Raw genomic sequence first — 19,314 nt, forward strand, 5'->3', positions numbered from 1 at the left:
TCAGAAGAAGTGGATAAGGTTGGTGTGAAAAATTCAGTTTTCATATTGGTGCAATAAATTTAACTATTTGAAATTTTGTTACTGAACATTATTAGAGTTAACTCAGTGTTCCATCTAGTCTGAAAGTATTCCACGATACCAGAAAGTAACAAAAGATGGAAAGTGCTGCCATTATGCATCTCTGTGAATACAGAGTACAGTGAGTTCTAAAAGAGCACAATCTATTTGCCCTTTATTTGTGCAAATCATTTCAGAAGGATAAGTAAACATTGTGAGGTGATTGTTATTTTGAAATCTGTTACTGAAAGGCAGTTGGGCAATGAGTTTAGTCAGAACTAACATTTTATTCATATTTAATCGTATCATTAATAGATCTCTCTATTTAAGCAAATGGTAATAACAATTATAGAAATTAGCTACCATTATTTATTTGCAGCTCACCTCACTTGAACTCCAGTATGTATCACCTAAGCTGTTGATGTGCCGTGACTTAGAGTTGGCTGTACCAGGAACTTATGATCCCAATCAGCCAATCATCCGTATTCAGTCAATAGCTCCCTCACTTCAGGTTATAACCTCCAAACAGCGGCCAAGGAAGCTAACCATCATGGGTAAGGAAAATAAGCTTTGCAAATTGTCATCTTCTATTTCTTGTATTAGTTCTTTCCAAATGGAAACAATTTTGTGTTTAGAAAGCAAAACGAAGACACAAACACTGCCAATGTTATAAAAAAGAGAGACGACATGCATTAGGAATGAGTGATTAAATCAAACCAAGTTTAAGTATTTAAAACAAGAATTTCCATACTAACCCCACAATGTTTGGGAGGTGTGATGGTGGAAGGACAGGGTACAAATTAAAAAGATGGGGGATGTTACTCCAATCTGTCATATACGTTTTGTTTCATTTCCTGTCATATTTTTACAGAAACACATTTAATCAAGAATTGTGCTCCACTTTGGCGAGAAGGGATACTTAATTATATATTCAATTCCTATCTTTGCGGTGTGACTAAAAGCCTGATTTTGAATTTCACAGTTGCTGGCTGGGGTTCCCCTCTGGTCAAGAATCTTGACAGCAGGAGGAATTGCAGTCTTGTGGGTGTTAAAGATGGACAGTTCTCCTAAAGACCCCTCAAGGAAGATTTCAGCCTCCCTGTTTATAACAGAAACAGTATAGCTGTTATCAAACTTGTCTCATGTTTAAACCTGAGCAAATCACTACCCCTGCTGTTACTGTGTTTTTGTATTTTCTGTTTTAGAAAAATGAAATTCAATTTATTAGCTAGTCTAAACAAATGCTAATGCTCTACAAAGCTATAAAAACAAAATATGCTAACCATTGAATTTTCTTCCCCAACTCAAATTTAACAGAATTTTACTTATCTTCCCATAGGCAGTAATAGTCACGAATTCATGTTCTTGCTAAAGGGTCATGAAGACCTGCGTCAGGATGAAAGGGTGATGCAGCTTTTTGGATTGGTGAACACCTTGCTGGCAAATGACCCAGCATCTCTTCGGAAGAACCTCAGGTAGTGACATGTTGGTTGATATCCATAAACATTGTTTGTTCTTGAAATGCAAAACTAAGAACAAAGAAAATTACAGCACAGGAACAGGCCTTTTGGCCCTTCAAGCCTGTGCCATCCAGGTCCTCTATCTAAACCTGTCGTCTATTCTCTAAGGATCTATATCCCTCCGCTCTCTGCCCATTTATGTATCTAGATACATCTTAAACGATGCTATCATGCTCGCCTCTATCACCCCCACTGGCAACGTGTTCCAGGCACCCACACCCTCTGCGTAAATAACTTTCCACGCATATCTCCCTTAAATTTCTCCCCCCACCCTCACCTTCAACTCGTGACCCCTAGTAATTGAGTCCCCACTCTGGGAAAAAGCTTCTTGCTATCCACCATGTCTATACCTCATGATTTTGTAGACCTCAATCAGGTCCCCACCCCAACCTCCATCTTTCTAATGAAAATAATCCTAATCTACTCAACCTCTTCATAGCTAGCAACATCCATACCAAATAAGGGAGGAAAGGGTCGTGTGAGGGAACTGTGGCTTAATAAGGAATTGGAATCCCTTGTTAAATGGAAGAGGGAGGTCTATGTAAAGATGAGGCGTGAAGGTTCAATTGGGGCGATTGAGAGTTATAAGGTAGCCAGGAAGGATCTGAAGAAAGAGCTAAGAGCAGCAAGGAGGGGACATGAAAAGTCCTTAGTTGGTAGGATTAGGGAAAGCCCTAAGGCTTTCTATAGGTATGTCAGGAATAAAAAAATGACTAGGGTAGGAATAGGTCCAGTCAAGGATAGTAGTGGGAAGTTGCGTGTGGATGCTGAAGAGATTGGGGAGACACTGAATGAATATTTTTCGTCAGTATTCACTCAGGAACAGGACATTGTTGCCGATGTGAATATTGAGTCACAATTAATTAGAATGGACGGCTTTGAGGTATGTCGGGAAGAGGTGCTGGAAATTCTGGAAAGGGTGAAAATAGATAAGTCCCCTGGGCCTGATGGCATTTATCCTAGGATTCTCTGGGAAGCAAGGGAGGAGATTGCAGAGCCATTGGCCTTGATTTTTATGTCCTCATTGTCTACAGGAATAGTGCCAGTAGACTGGAGAATAGCAAATGTGGTTCCCTTGTTCAAGAAGGGGAGTAGGGATAACCCTAGTAACTATAGGCCAGTGAGTCTCACTTCTGTTGTGGGCAAAGTCTTAGAGAGAATTGTAAGGGATAGGATTTATGAACATCTGGATAGGAATAATGTGATCAAGGATAGTCAGCATGGTTTTGTGAAGGGCAGGTCATGCCTCACAAACCTTATTGAATTCTTTGAGAAGGTGACTAAGGAGGTAGACGAGGGTAAAGCGGTAGATGTAGTGTAAATGGATTTTAGTAAGGCGTTTGATAAGGTTCCCCATGGTAGGCTACTGCAAAAAATACGGAGGTATGGCATTGAGGGTGAGTTGGAGGTTTGGATTAGGAATTGGCTGGCTGGAAGAAGACAGAGGGTAGTAGTTGATGGTAAAGGTTCATCTTGGAATGCAGTTACTAGTGGTGTTCCGCAAGGATCTGTTTTGGGACCATTGCTGTTTGTCATTTTTATAAATGACCTGGAGGAGGGGCTAGAAGGTTGGGTGAGCAAGTTTGCGGATGATACGAAAGTCGTTGGAGTTGTTGACAGTGAGGAAGGATGTGTCAGGTTACAGCGGGATATAGATAAGCTGCAGAGCTGGGCAGAAAGGTGGCAAATGGAGTTCAATGTAGGTAAGTGTGAGGTGATTCACTTTGGTAAGAGTAACAAAAAGACGGGGTACTGGGCTAATGGTCGGATACTTGGTAGTGTGGATGAGCAGAGGGATCTTGGTGTCCATTACACAGATCTCTGAAAGTTGCCACCCAGGTAAATAGTGCAGTGAAGAAGGCATATGGCGTAATGGCTTTTATTGGTAGAGGAATTGAGTTCCGGAGCCCTGAGGTCATGTTGCAGTTGTATAAGACTCTGGTGCGGCCGCATCTGGAGGATTGTGTGCAGTTTTGGTCGCCATACTATAGGAAGGATGTGGAGGCACTGGAACGGGTGCAGAGGAGGTTTATCAGGATGTTGCCTGGTATGGTAGGAAGATTGTATGAGGAAAGGCTGAGGCACTTGGGGCTGTTTTCATTGGAGAAAAGAAGGTTTAGGGGTGACTTGATAGAGGTGTACAAGATGATTAGGGGTGGAGATAGGGTTGACCATGAGAACCTTTTTCCACGTATGGAGTCAGCTATTACGAGGGGGCATAGCTTTAAATTAAGGGATGGTAGGTATAGGACAGATGTTAGGGGTAGATTCTTTACTCAGCGAGTCGTGAGTTCATGGAATGCCCTGCCAGTAGCAGTGGTGGACTCTCCCTCTTTATGGGCATTTAAACGGGCATTGGATAGGCATATGGAGGATAGTGGGCTAGTGTAGGTTAGGTGGGCTTGGATCGGCGCAACATCGAGGGCCAAAGGGCCTGTACTGCGCTGTATTTTTCTATGTTCTATAACATCCTGGTGAACCTTCTCCAAAGCATCTACATCATTTTGGTAATGTGATGACCACAACTGTACACTGTATTCCAAATGTGGCCAAACCAAAGTCCTGTACAATGACATGCCAACTCTTGTACTCAATACCCCGTCCAATGAAGAGAAACATGCCGTACGCCTTCTTGACCACTCTCTCGACCTACGTTGCCACCTTCAGGGAACAATGGAACTAACACCCAGATCTCTCTGTACATCAATTTTCTCCAGGGCTTTTCCATTTACCGTATAGTTCGCTCTTGGATTGCATCTTCCAAAATGCATTGCCTCGCATTTGCCCAGATCAAACTCCATCTGCCATTTCTTTACCCAAGTCTCCAATCTGTCCATATTCTGTTGCATTCTCTGACAGTCTTCTTCACTATCTGCTACTCCACCAATCTTGGTGTCATTTGCAAGCTTGCTAATCAGTCATCCATACCTTCCTCCAGATCATTTATGTATATCACAAACAACTGTGGTCCCAGCACGGATCCCCGTTGAAACATCACTGGTCACAGTTCTCCATTTTGAGAAACTCCCTTGCACTACTACCTCTGTCTCCTTCTGCCCAGCCAGTTCTCTATCCATCTAGCTAGTACACCATGGATCCCATGCAACTTCACTTTTTCCATCAGCCTACCAATTGGAACCTTATCAAACGCCTAAATGAAGTGCACGTATATGACATTTACAGCCCTTCCCTCCTCAATCAACTTTGTCACTTCCACAAAGAATTCTATTAAGTTGGTAAGACATGACCTTCCCTGCACAAAACCATGTTGCTTATCTCTGATAAGCCCATTTTCTTCCAAATATAAATAGATTCTATCCCTCCATATCTTCTCCAGCAGCTTCCCTAACACTGACGTCAGGCTCACTGGTCTATAATTATCTGGATTATCCTTGCTACCCTTATTAAACAAGGGGACAATATTAGCAGTTTTCCAGTCCTCCTAGACCTCACCCATGTTCAAGGACACTGCAAAGATATCTGTTAAGGCCCCAGCTATTTCCTCTCTCGTTTCCCTCTGTAACCTGGGATAGATCCCACCCGGACCTGGGGACTTATCTGCCTTAATGCCTTTTAGAATACCCTCCCTTCTTATGCTGACTTGACCTAGAGTAATCAAACATCTATCCCTAACCTCAACATCCATCATGTGCCTCTCTTCAGTGAATACAAATGCAAAGTACTCATTAAAAGTCTCATATTTTCTCTGACTCCATGCATAACTTTCCTCCTTTGTCCTTGAGTGGGCCAACCCTTTCTCTAGTTACACTCTTGCTTCTTATATAGGAATATAAGGCTTTGGGATTTTCATTAACCCTTTTTGCTAAAGATATTTCATGACCCCTTTCGTGACCCCTCGTAAGTCCTCGTTTCAGATTGGTCCTACTTTCCTGATATTCTTCCAAAGCTTTGTCTGTTTTCAATCGCCTAGACCTTATGTATGTTTCCTTTTTCCTCTTAGCTAGTCTCACAATTTCACCATTAGAGTGGTGCTGGAAAAGCACAGCAGGTCAGGCAGCATCCGAGGAGCAGGAAAGTCGATGTTTCGGACAAAAGCCCTGATGAAAATCAAAAACGTTGATTTTCCTGCTCCTCTGATGCTGTCTGACCTGCTGTGATTTTCCAGCACCACTCTAATCTTGACTCTAATCTCCAGCATCTGCAGTCCTCACTTTCACCTCACAATTTCACCAGTCGTCCATGGTTCCCTAATCTTGCCATTTCTAACCCTCATTTTCACAGGGACATGTCTGTCCTGCACTCTAATCAACATCTCTTTAAATGCCTCCCACATATCAAATGTGGATTTACCTTCAAACAGCTGCTCCCAATCCACATTCCCCAGCTCTTGCCAAATGTTGCTATGGTTGGCCTTCCCCCAGTTTAGCACTCTCCCTTTAGGACCACTCTCATCTTTGTCTTATAATGATTATTGTACCAATCAGAACAGTCAGTCAAAACAATTTGTAGAAACATGCACGGATTGGTATTGTAGTCTAATGGTTACAGAGCTGGATCAAACAACCCAGAAGATGTTTATAAATACTTGCTAAAATATCAAATAAATTCAAATAATTCTACTGCAATATCCCCCCAATCTATCTAATAAGTTTCACTTTAATAATGCCTGAGGCTTGGTGCTCACATTAAGAAAACTGACCCACTAACTTGAGAAACAACAGCCCAGCCCAACCTGCCTTTTTTTGAGTTTTCTAGCTTTAAACCAATATTCGGCCAATTTGCTTTGCTGAAAAAGACATTAAGAAGTGGTCGCGTGTGTTAGACCACAGAAAAGCAGAGTACTGACAATATTATGGCTGTATTGTTGAAAATGTGTATCTGGAACTACCCACTTCATTTACCAAGCTCTTTTCATGCAGTCAAGACATTGACATCAAGACAAGGATGTGGAAAATTGAAGTACAAACAAAAAGTGCTGGAAATACTCCCCAGGTCAGACAGCATCTGCAGGGGAAGCAACAGTCTGTCAGCTTATATAAATTTTGTCAGAGCTGTAAGCAGATATAGAGGGAAAATGGGTAGTTAAAGAATCTTGGTATAAAGCAAAATTGAATGATAATGGGAAAAATAAATAAACAAAAGAAGAGTCTAGGGAATCTGCAAATGGGAAGAACAGAATCATTATCACATCTGCCATAGTGATGATCTGAAATTGTTAAACTGACTGTTGAGGACACAGATCAGAGTGGAATGGGAGGGAAAATGAAAACTGCAATGTAGAAGATTTCCCAGTCTATTCTAATCACAGAAATTGAGATGAACATAACCTGGACCATTACTGCTCTAAACTGTTTCCTACTCATCATTAAACTAATAAGAGGAGGCATCTGGAATAGTGTCAAGTAAAAATTGCTCTCCAATAACCTGCTCACTGATGCTAATGTAGGATTCAGTCAGAGCTCCTCAGCTCCAGACCTCATTTATTAATTCATCTTAAAAGTCTCTGGGAGAGTGTGCTGTTCCAGTATACAAAGGTGATCTGTGCTTGATGAAAATGCAAGTAGGATACAAGCAAAAACAAACTATATTGGTGCTGCTTGTTTAATAGAAAGTTTTTTTAATTCATTCACCGAATGTGAGTGTCACTGACTAGGACCAGCATCTATTACCTATTCCTAATTACCCAGAGGGCAGTTAGGAGTCAACCACATTGCTGTGGGTCTGAAGTCACATGTAGGCCAGACCAAGTTATGGATAGTAGATTTCCCTATCTCAAGGATATTAATGAATCATATATGTAGATATCCGAATATTGAATCTCTCTCAAGAGTGTTTTTTGTGCTTCGCAACAGTTTTAATACTAAATTATAGTTTAGTCCAAATACCTGTCTCTACCCTTCTGAATCCAGAAGCCCAATCCCCTACAGGGAAAAACTCAGTTCTTAAGTACACCTCAGCTCTGATCATCACCAACTCTTAATCATCTCTGAAACTGTCCTGGTTTACCCTTTTAGGGACCTACATTTCTAACATTGTCACTGCTCTCCTACAATGTAACATACCCTTTAGAATGTCAAGCTTGAAGCACTTCAAGTTTTAATCCATTTGTTTGATGGAATAAGTAATCTGCTCCTATTTTACCAGTAGAAAAATGCTCCTGACAAAGGAGATAATTAACTTGTATTTCCAAAGTTCTGTATTTTAAACGTGTTGATTTGTTTCATGAAGAAATACATTGTATTTTTAAAACATGTTTAAAAAAACATGCATAATGTATTTAGATGTTTCTCTCAAATATACTGGGCTTTATCTTTAAGTATTCAGAGATATGCTGTCATTCCTCTATCCACGAATTCTGGTCTAATTGGCTGGGTCCCACACTGCGACACACTCCACGCTCTTATTCGAGACTACCGAGAGAAGAAAAAGATTCTGCTGAACATCGAGCACCGCATCATGCTCAGGGTGGGTACTGCTACCTGTTTATTTTCTTACCTGTACACTTTCTTACTGTTAAGTCATTACCTTTATTCACTCTTCTTTAAAATTTTAATTTAAATTAAATTGCTTATTTGAACTTACTGAGTCATATAGTTACATGCCATTGCCACACTCACTCAAGTAATGGCTAGAAATGAGAATCTGAACTGTAGAGAGAGCTGGTACCTACTCAGCTAAATGCTATTTTCAAATTTGCAGCAAATCTATTCAATACAACATCTGTTGAAACACTTACAATTCAATATTGTTTGAATATGATACGTTGACTATACAATTTCTAGCTTGATAGCAGTGAATGTGTAAATCAATCAACAGATAAAGCTTTAGATATTTTCTAATCTATGGAAATGCTGTTACGCACCTTTGGAACAGATGGGACTTCAACCTGAGTCTCCTGACTCAGAGGTAGGGATGCTACCACTGCCCCACAAGAGCCCCTAGATAAAAGCTTGAAACAGAGTTAATTGCGAGCTGAGTTATGAATGTCATTTTATTGACTCATTAAATGGAGAGCATAAATTACATGAAGCCAATAATTTCTTTACATGAAATGGTATTTAAACTGCTTTAATTTCAATTTTCAGTTTGAAATATTTGATATAAACTCAAAGGTGTATTTCTAGTTCAGTAGATGTTAACTTCTAAGACCAGTTTAAGCTTCTGTATGGTCAAACAAAATACTTAATTAACATTTTTCAGGAGAATGGAATCAAAAAAAGCCAAATTATGAAAGTTTCTAGTTGAGGGGAAGGTTTTTTTTAATGAAAGTATTTGTGGCCTTTTCTGTTTGAGATCAGGTTTTCCAAAGTTTGTTGCTTCTCCCTTTTTTTTTAATGTGTCCCTTTCTTCCTTAACCCCAGTCTTAAACAAGCAATAGAATTTAATAAAAACTTGTTTGAAAAATAATTTATTTTGTCTAAAGGAATTAAAACATCAGTCCAAACTGATATGGTTTGTTTTGTGCTAACCAACAGATGGCTCCAGACTATGATCACCTCACCTTGATGCAAAAGGTCGAGGTATTTGAACATGCAGTGAATAATACAGCGGGAGATGATCTGGCCAAGTTACTGTGGCTGAAGAGTCCCAGCTCAGAGGTAAAGCCTCGCTTTGTTTTCATAGCATTCTTCATGTTCCCACACTTCGTCTATAGTCCACAGCTGTAGTGTTGTAGACACATTCTGAACAGAATATTCATTCCCAGATTTTCTGCATAGACCAGTATTAAAACTATACTGATAAATTTTCATCCTCACCAGATTGATCCCCAATGAGAGATCTTAACTTGTTTTTGCACTAGCAGGTGAAGTTTAATTTATCTGATCATGGAATATGGGTGTCACTGGCTTGACGAACATTTATGCCCATTCCTAATTTTACTGGCAAGAGTGGTGAGCTACCTTTTTGAAATTATTCGGCCCGTGAGGTATAGGGAAGCTTCCAATGTTGTTGGAGAATTCTAGTATTTTGACCCAGTGGCTGTGAAGGAACAGCAATGTGGTTTCAGTTCAGGATAGGTGTGGCTTGCAGGGGATCTTGCAAGTGATGGTGTTCCATGTAACTGCTGCCCTTGTCCTCCTAGGAAATAGAGGTCATGGGTTTCAAGTGCAGTTGATTGCAAATGGTACACACTACTCCCACTGCATGTCAGTACTGAAGGAATGAAAATTGAAGGTTGTGGTTAGGGTACCAATCAAACAGGCTGCTTTAGATTGTGTCAAGCTTGTGTTTTGTTGGAACTGCACCAATCCAGTGTCGAGAGTGTGGTGCTGGAAAAGCACAGCAGGTCAGGCAGCATCCGAGGAGCAGGAGTATCGACATTTTAGGCATAAGCCCTTCACCAGGAATGTGGCTTGTGGGCCGGGGAGAGCTGAGAGATAAATGGGAAGGGGGGTGGGTTTGGAGGGAAGGTAGGTGGGGATGTAATAGGTAGATGAAGGTGGGGAGTGAAGGTGATTGATTGGAGGAGGGTGGAGCAGATAGGTGGGAAGGAAGATGGACAGGCAAAGAAGGCAGTGCCAAGTTGGAGGATTGGGATAAGGTGAGGGGTGGGGAAATGAGGAAACTGGTGCACTGAGGAAGGAAATGTGACTGTGGTAGCAGGTCTGCTTCAGGATGTGGCTGAAGAGCTTCAGGGCTGAGGAGATGACCTGGGGCATACTGTGAGAGACACTCACTGAGATCCTTATAGAGAGAGGAGGATAACCTCTTCAAGGTAGGTCATCTCCTCTGCCCTGAAACTCTTCAGCCAAGTCAGGAAGCAGACTCAGTTTCCTTATTTCCCCTTCCCCTACTTTATCCCAGTCCCAAGCTTCTAACTTGGCACCGCCCTCTGGACCTGTCCATCTTCCTTCCCACTTATCTGCTCCACTCTCCTCTCCAGTCTATCACCTAGCCCCCCCCCCCCCCCCCCACGTCTTTGTCTACCTATCACATTTCTAGCTACCTTGCCCCCAGCCCCCTCCCCAATTTATCTCTCAGCTCCCTCCCCCAACACCCCAACCCACAAGCCGCATTTTTGATGAAGGGCTTATGCCCAAAACATCGATTCTTCTGCTCCTTGAATGCTGGCTGACCTGTGCTTTTCCAGCACCACACTCTCGCTTCTGATCTCCAGCATCTGCAGTCCTCACATTCTCCTAGCTGCACCAGTCCAGGCAACTAGAGAGTATTCCATCAAATTATTTGCTTGTACCTCATAAATATGGACAGGCAATGGGGAAACAGGAAGTAGGTTGATTGCCACAGAATCCCTAGTCTCTGACAGGCACTTGTCGCCACGGTATTTATATGGCTGGTCCAGTTGAGTTTCTGGTCATTGGTAATGATCAGAATGATGATGTCAATCGGAATAGTAAGATGGTGACAATGGGGGATTCAGCAGTATTATTGCTTTTTTGTGTCCACGGACAATGGTTAGATTCTCTTTTGTTAGAGATGATAAATGAGTGGCACATTTGTAGTGTAGATGTTACTTGTCATTTATCAGACCAGGCCTAGATGGTATCTGGGTCTTAGTGCTTCAGTATCTGAGCAGTTATGAATGGTGCTGACTCTTGTGCAGTGATCAGTGAACTGCCTGACATCTGACCACATGATGATGTGAAGTCATTGATAAAGAAATTGAATGGGCATAGGATACTATCTGAGGACTTGCTGCAGTGGAAGTGAGATGATTGGCCTCTAACATTAACAACCATCTTTCTTTGTGCTAGGAGTGTTTTCTACCAGTGGAGGGTTTCTCTCCTGATTCCATTGACTCCAGTTTAGCTTGTTTCCTTAATGCCAAATTCAGTCAAATACTACCTTAATATCAAGGCATGTCACACTCATCTCCCATTTGGAGTTCATCTCTTTTGTTCACGTTTGTGCTAAATGCTGAGCTATAATGCAGTCAGGAGCTGAGCGGTCCTGGTGAAACCTGAACTAAGCTTCAGGGAACAAGTTACTCTATTGTAACTGGTGCTTCATAGCACTCTTGTCAACCCTTCCATTTCTTTGCTAATGGTCAAGAGTAATCCGATAGGGAGGTAATTAACCAGGTTGGATATGTCCAGCTTTTTTTGGACAGAACATATGTGGGTAATTCTCCACATTGTTGTATTAATGTCAGTATTGATCTGTGTTGGAAAATCTTGACTAGGGGCATGGCCTGTTATGGAGCGCAAGTCTTCGGTACTTTACTGGCATGTTGTCAAATCCAGTAGCCTTTGCATTAACCAGTACCTTCAGCTGTTGATTGATACCATGTGGAGTACATTGAATTGACTGAAGACTGGCATCTGTGATGCTGGGCATTTCAAGAGAAATCTGAACTGAATCATCCACCTGGTACTTTTGTTTGAAGATTAGTGCTTCTGGTTTAGCCTTCTGTTTTGCACTAATGTGCTGAGTTCCCCCATATGTTGAGGGTATTCATGGACCCTCCTCCACCTGATAGAATTGTTTGTCTGTCACCAGTCGTAAATGAAAATGTCAGGACTGCAGGATTTAGATCTGATCTATTAGTTGTGAGATCTTGTAGCACTGTCTATTACTGCTGCTCCTGCTGTTTGACATGCAAATAGCTCTGTATTGGAGCTTCACTGGGTTGACTCCTCACGTTTAGGTATGCTTACTGCTGCTCCAAGCATGTCTTCCTGCAATCTTGATTTGAACCAGGCCTAATCTCTCAGCTGGAGAGTAGTGGTAGAATGCCTATATGCCAGTTCATGAAGTTATGGATTGCGGTTGAATACAATTCTGCTGCTGATGACCTATAATACCTTATGGAAGCCCAGTTTCAAGTTGCTAGACCTACTTGAAATCTGTCTGATTTAGAACAAGCTTCACCTCACAGCACACTTTTCTCATTTTGCACACCTTGTGTGTTAATCCAGTGTCTTTGCTTAAAAAAATTGTGTAATTGGTTATTCATATCAAGAAAAATGCTTACACTTTTTCATTTCTTCATGGGGTTTGGATGTCACTGGCAGTTCCAGGATTTGTTACCCATCCCTAGTTGTCCTTAGGAAAGTGGTGGTGAATTGCCTTCTTGAACCACTGCAGTACATTTGATGTGGGTACGTACATGCAATGCCTTTTGGGACAGTGGTCCATGAATTTGGACCCAGAAACATTGAAGGAGTGGTGATGTGTCCAAATCCGAATGGTGAGTGGCTTGGTAAGGAACCTACAAGTGGTGGGGTTCCCATATAACTGCTGTCCTCGTCCTTATAGATGGTAGTGGTTATGGATTTAGAAGGAGCTATGATGAATTTCAGCAGTGCATCTTATACACAATCATCAAAGCTACTGGTCAAATCAACTCTCTCAAAATCCGTTAGGTATGAACTATAAGTCAAGGTAAATTTTCTCTGATAACTCCACATGTGACTTCAGTATGTGTTTTGTTCTTTTTTGGAATCCGATGTTAATGATCCATAGGGTGTTGGTTTTTAATCATAGTCTATAAGCCAGTTTTAACTTGGCACCTTAATTCCCTTTGTGGCTGTATGTTTTTAGAACATCACAGGAACAGGCCTTTCAGCCCACCATATATGTGCCAACCTTGAAACCATTCTAAACTAATCGTATCTTTCTGCACATGGTCCATTTCCATCTAATCCCTGTCTATTCATGTGTCTGTCTAAATGCATCTTAAACATTGCTATTTTATCTGCTTTGACCACCTCCCCTGGCAGCACACTCTTGGCACCTACCTCGGTGTAAAAAAAAAATTGCATGGCACATTACCGTTATGCTTCCCGTCTGATTATCCACCTCTTATCCATGCCTCTGATAGTTTATAAATTTCTATCTTGTCACGCACCCCAATCAGCCTCTGACACTCTAGCGAAAATAATCCAAGTTTGTCCAACCTCTCTTTTATAGTTATTACTCTCCAATACAGGCAACATTCTAGTAAATTTCTTTTGCACCTTCTTTATCCACCCTATCGCGTGGCAACCAGAATGGCACACACTACTCCAAACGTGACCTAGCTAAGGTTTTATACAGCTGTGACATGACTTGCCCAACTTTTATACTCAGTGCCCAAACTGATGAAGGCAAGCATCCATAGGCCTTCCTTTGTCACCTTTCAGTGAACTATGGACCTCCAACCTAATACCCCCTCTATATATCAATGCTCCTAAAGGTCCTGCCATTTACTATATAATTTCCTGTTGTATTTGATGTTCCAAACTGCATCACCTCACACTATTGTTTTGATTATTATCCGGATTGGTAAGAAATTCTCAGCCAACCAGACAATTGAATTGTTCTCTTCTGTTTAAATGAAGAATTATGGTTTTTCTTCTCATACAATATGAAAATCATTTATTGTTTTAAAAGCAAATTGAAAGGTCTTTTAATATTTATTCCACTTAAAGTAGCTCCTCCAGTAAAAACCAGTAGGATACATGTGTATGTTTTTGCAACATTTAACAATGCTGTTTTATATTCTGGCACTCTGCAGGTGTGGTTTGACCGAAGAACCAACTACACACGCTCCTTAGCTGTGATGTCAATGGTGGGTTACATCCTGGGGCTAGGAGATCGGTAAGGTGATTTAAATAATCTGGGACTTTGCTAACTACAAAACAATGTAATGATGCTTACAGTTGTCTTCATAATACAATTAGGACCACTTTTCTTTCTGCCCCAGAGACGAATTTCAATGTAGTATGTTTCCGCATGATGGGAAAGAGTGGAAGTGCGCTGCCCATCTCTTGCTGTTCTCTACATATAAAATACAACTGGAAATTGGCTTGATCGATACCCAGGATGGGCGGTATTAAGTGTCATTTGGGGCAATAATGTAAAGCAGCTGTTTGCAACAGCTACATTTCATCGTCCATTTGCAATGGCATGCAGAGAGCATGCATGGGTTGAAATGCAAGTCAAAAGCAACAATGACTTAAAAAGAGTGAACATTGGCCAAAGACTTATCCGATACTTGGTAAATTCCAAAGGTTCTTTGGGAAGCAGCAATCATTCACTTCATCATCTGCCATGTAACTTTAATGATGGTGTGTACTGAATGTAATGAACAGTTGTGTGTATGGGAGCACAAGGAGCACCTAGCTCGGGCCCTGCATCTGCTACCTCTTCCTATCAGGATCTGTCAGGATTTTTAGCCCTGCTTCTATTTCTTTGGGATGAGCAAGGTGCAGTTTTGCTTCAGGCCCCATATGTCCCAGACCACTGTGATGCTTGCTGCTAGAGTGGACCCTGAGGGGTGCAGAAGCAGGAGACCGTCCTCTCTCTCTGAAGGTGACAGCCATTTCAAACTTCAATGCAATGACTACCACCCCTCCACCCCCCCAAAAAAAGGAGTGATGGATACTTGTATAGGATCTCTTAGTCATACTCTCTCAGATGGATAAGGACAGTGACTGATGCCAGATTTGCATGATAATACTAGTTCATTTTGTTTCTCAATGATGCTGCATGTGCAACAGCACTCAGAAACATACAGGGTTCTGTATCCATAGGGCACAGATGGATCTCCATAGAATTCATCAATAGGATAGGAAAGGGTTCCATTCCATTAAAGTTCAGGCAATCTGTGATCACCATCGCTAGATTGGTATGTGGCAGCTATCACAATTCCTAAATACTGGAGCACTCTCATGTCCAGTCTGTTTGAGGGTCCAGGTGCCTTACAAGATTGGCTGTTGGGTGATGAAGACTACCCACTGTGACCATGGCTCATGACACCATTGTACAACCACCGAACTGATGTGGAGCACATGTACAATGCTGCCCATGTTTTGACGGGGATCATGGTGGAGCAGTGGCAAGGCTGCTGAGAATATGATTCCACAACTTGGACCGGTTGGGGTCCTTCCTCTATAGTCTGGACGGAGTGTGCCACATCGTCCTGCTATGCTGTGCTCTGCGCAAATGGAGCAGATGTTGAGGTGATGTGATAGATGCTAAGGAGCTGGGGGACAGGAACAGTCTTGAGGGCAGGGACATTGGGAAAGTTTGCCTTGTGTGTAACAGAGTTCAACTGTGTCAAGCACCAGATGCCAGACAGGACCTGATGGACCTGACATGGTTTCAGTAGATGAGAGCTGGTTGCAGCAAATCATCATGAAATGTAAAATTGCCATAGGTTAAGATGCTAGCACTTGAGTTGCATCTGTGGAGGTGTCCTGGAGTCTCTCTTGGTTTTATTTGTGATTATTTTTTATGGCTGTAAATAAAAGCATATGTTTGAAATTGTCTGGTGTATGTGCTAAACACAGGGACTTTGTATGGCGAGATGCCAAAGGATTCCTGACACCTATTGAACTTGTATCCCAGCAGAATTAATGTATTTTGGCAAATGAGATTATGGTTTAGCAAACACATTAATGTGCTATTATTAATCAATCGTATTCACAATGGAATCTTCTGACAAAAGATCCTTCAGTATTGGCTGATTCCTTTGCTGTATTTCCCAGGAAATCTGATCTGACTTTTGCATTTCTTTTCCCCAGACATCCATCCAACCTGATGCTGGACAGGCTTAGTGGAAAAATCTTGCACATTGACTTTGGTGACTGTTTTGAGGTAAAGTTTTGAGGTTATGAGCAAAACAGTACATTGCTGCATGAGTTTGGAAATCATCCAATATCATCATAATGGAGAAAAGTTCAGCTTGCCAAATAGAAATCAGGTTTTGTATTTCCCAGCACTATATATCTTGTTAATAAGAGTCATCAATTGAAAATTTGAACTAGTTATACTGCTTCTCAGTTGCTGATCTAAACATATAATTTGCACAGGCTAGTACCGGTGAAGTTTAGTATGTTTTAGGGATATGGACAATGGTCTTGTTCAGGATTTTTGTTGAGATAGTATGAGGAAAAGGGAAAATGAGGCTATATACTGTGAAAGTGTCACTCTCAACATAGCCTGTGGTGCATCATTGCGATATCGAACACTTCTTCTGCCGCCTCTGCCACCAGGCTTACTTTTTCCACCAAGTCTCCTACCTACCTTCTGAGGACCCCTTCTCCCACCCCCAACACATTTCATCTATCTGGACACCCCGTGCTAGTCTGTTACCTGCCCTCAATCTCTTTATTTCCAACTACTGCCAGGACATTGACCGCCTCAACCTGTCCAACGCCCTCAGCCCACTCCAACCTGTCACCTTCACAACCCGCAGCCTCCGCTCCAATCCCAACCTCACCATCAAATCAGCGGACAAAGGGCTGCAGTGGTAGTTTGGCGCACTGACCTCTACACCGCTGAAGCCAGGTGCCAATTCGAAGACACCTCCTCCTACTACCCCTCGACCACGTCCTCACCTCCCATCACCAGACCAACCTCTCCTAGACTGTACACAAACTTGTCACTTCAGGGGATCTCCCACCCACAGCTTTCAACCTCATAGTTTGGGAACCCCACACTGCCCGGTTCTCAAGCCTGATTCACAAGCCTGACTGCCCTGGTGTTTTAAAAAATTCTCAAGGTCAAGGACCAGGCTCGCAGGAAAGTAGTCTGACACAGAACAAACAGCCAAGAGGCGAGTCTGCTAGAATATAAGTGTTTTATTCCCCGCAGTGTCGCCACAACCAGTCTCGTACTTACAACGGGTCTGGTTTATACTCACTCTACGTGTTACCGGAACTGGGAGCCGTCAGTTCTCGTAGAGCGGTTGCCAACAACCCACGCTCGGCGGTTAAACGCAACCCCGGAGCAGACTCTACCGAACTGGAGACTTTTTCAGCTGATATACTCTTTTCCAGATATAAACATTCATGTGAACAGCAGAGCAAGGCTAAAAAACACATTCCATTCTGGTTACATACAGATAGGAAGATTCACACGGGAAGGTGTATAATAAGATTCACACGGGACTAAGCGACACCTTCCATTTTCGGTTAGATTCACACATTCCATTCTGGTTACATACAGATAGGAAGATTCACACGGGAAGGTGTATAATAAGATTCACACGGGACTAAGCGACACCTTCCATTTTCGGTTAGATTCACACATGTATTGGGACACAATTTTAACCCTTTCACCACATTCCACTGCTTGGCCCAATACATGTGTCGCATAATGATTCACACATGTATTGGGACATAATTTTTCCACTGCTTGGCCCAATACATGTGTTACATTATGCCCATATGTATTCTTTCTAACAAGCGCCTACGTACACGCCAAATATACAAGCAAGTCAGGACATTACAGCATGTTAAAATCACCAGGACCGCTATCAGGATCGACAAGGGTGGGAACAGGAATGTCCCCGCAGTGGAGGACATACCACTCAATATGTCCCACCAATGATGAGCTGACTCCACGTCCACTACACGGGCAGCATGTACTACCTCCTGTCCATGTATAAAGGTAGACACCGTAACCTTGGTGACATTGGTTTGATGCTTTCGTAATATCTGCTTAAGCTCCTCGGATCGGTCCAATGCTCGCTTAAACCGATCCAGGGAAATGTTCCAAGGATTCATCAGCACTTTCCACTGCACCCTGGTAAAGTGGCGAGCACTGCTATAAGTGGTCAACAAATAGGTGTGATTCTGCCAGTGCCACTGATAGACATTTGAGAGGCATCCCGAGAACGGTGCTGAGGGAAGCGCAGGATGTGGATTACTGGTAGCCACACAGAGCGTGTGTGGCCCAATCTGCCACATCATGTCCCTTGGAGTCTCCACAGTCCATTCGCACAGGGCCGTTCCCTTGGTCAAGCAAGGGTCCCGATACCTGTCCATCAGTAGGCAAGTTTTCCCCTGATCAGTCTGTTCACAAGCGGACAGATCATAGGTAATATTGGTATCTGGGCTAAACCACTGTCCCCTTGTCTTCAGAAAATAGTATCCAGAAGATGTAATCACTGGTAATACATAATATCGACAGACCGTAACAGTGTGGGTTACATTCATGGTAACAAAGTATCCGTTACACATAGTTGCGTTACACCATGTTCGCTCTGGATGGGTTATCATCCACAATTTCTCAGATACATTCCATAGTCCCCTCCACGCCTGTACATTGGGGGATGTTACCACACGCAAAAAGCGTTCTTTCTGTATTTGAGCATGCAACATTTGAATATGACAGGCAGTCCAATTTAACTGAGCCGTAATGTTCTCAAACAGTTCCTGAGTGGCACCCCAGACATCCAGTTCCCATTGCAGAGATCGTATCATTATTTCGGCTGTCTCTCCTTGAGTCATCATTACGGATGGCATCCACCTTCCAATAGTATGTAGTCCTTGTGAGGTGGCCTGTCCCGTGTTAGATAATTTGGTACGGGTCACCTCAGAGTCAATGGCATTCGAGATACCCATAACAGTTCCTGCGCCTCCCAGCAGGGTGTCGTACCACGCTCGTCGCCGCCTCTTGGTATGACACTCGGGTATGAGGGGCAACTGTACCCGCCAATGAACATCAGTGTGCAGTACCGCCCGGGCCATCTGTTGACAAGTTGACATAATAGGGGCCAACTGTGTTCGATGCGACCGCACGCCCCCCGTGGCTGGCCCGCCCCGCGTGGGGTTTAATAACGCCTCAGACGGGGTGTTCGTCGAGGGCAGTACCATTATTGACCACATGAATCGATGACGATTCCGAATATCGGTGGCATTGCGCAGCCACAGATCTTCCCCCCGAGCTGTGACGCTCCAATGAGTCCCCGTTGTCCCGCATGTCTGGGTGCGTCGGTCCCACAAACACGTCTTGACTTGGGCATTCACCACCAGGGTGCAATTAGGCGGTATGAACGATATGTCATATTTTTCCCCATCCCGGCGCATGTAGCACTGTGCAC

The 19,314-nt window shown here is 42.7% G+C and overlaps 1 protein-coding gene across 3 annotated transcripts in view; it reads left to right on the plus strand.

Annotated features, from left to right (window-relative positions):
* Positions 1-19,314, plus strand: part of mtor (mechanistic target of rapamycin kinase) — a 387,814-nt gene that overhangs the window by 346,523 nt on the left and 21,977 nt on the right. For all 3 annotated transcript variants that reach the window (XM_043675588.2, XM_087980582.1, XM_087980583.1), the window contains 6 exons: positions 437-611; positions 1,397-1,532; positions 7,856-8,003; positions 9,014-9,136; positions 13,999-14,081; positions 16,010-16,082. In XM_043675588.2, coding sequence (XP_043531523.1) covers positions 437-611; positions 1,397-1,532; positions 7,856-8,003; positions 9,014-9,136; positions 13,999-14,081; positions 16,010-16,082 — 738 coding nt within the window. The remainder of the gene's footprint in view (positions 1-436; positions 612-1,396; positions 1,533-7,855; positions 8,004-9,013; positions 9,137-13,998; positions 14,082-16,009; positions 16,083-19,314) is intronic.

The sequence above is a fragment of the Chiloscyllium plagiosum genome, unplaced genomic scaffold, assembly GCF_037043375.1.
Source record: "Chiloscyllium plagiosum isolate Xiang-an unplaced genomic scaffold, Cpla_swu_hap1 HiC_scaffold_37, whole genome shotgun sequence".
Lineage (NCBI taxonomy): Eukaryota > Metazoa > Chordata > Chondrichthyes > Orectolobiformes > Hemiscylliidae > Chiloscyllium > Chiloscyllium plagiosum.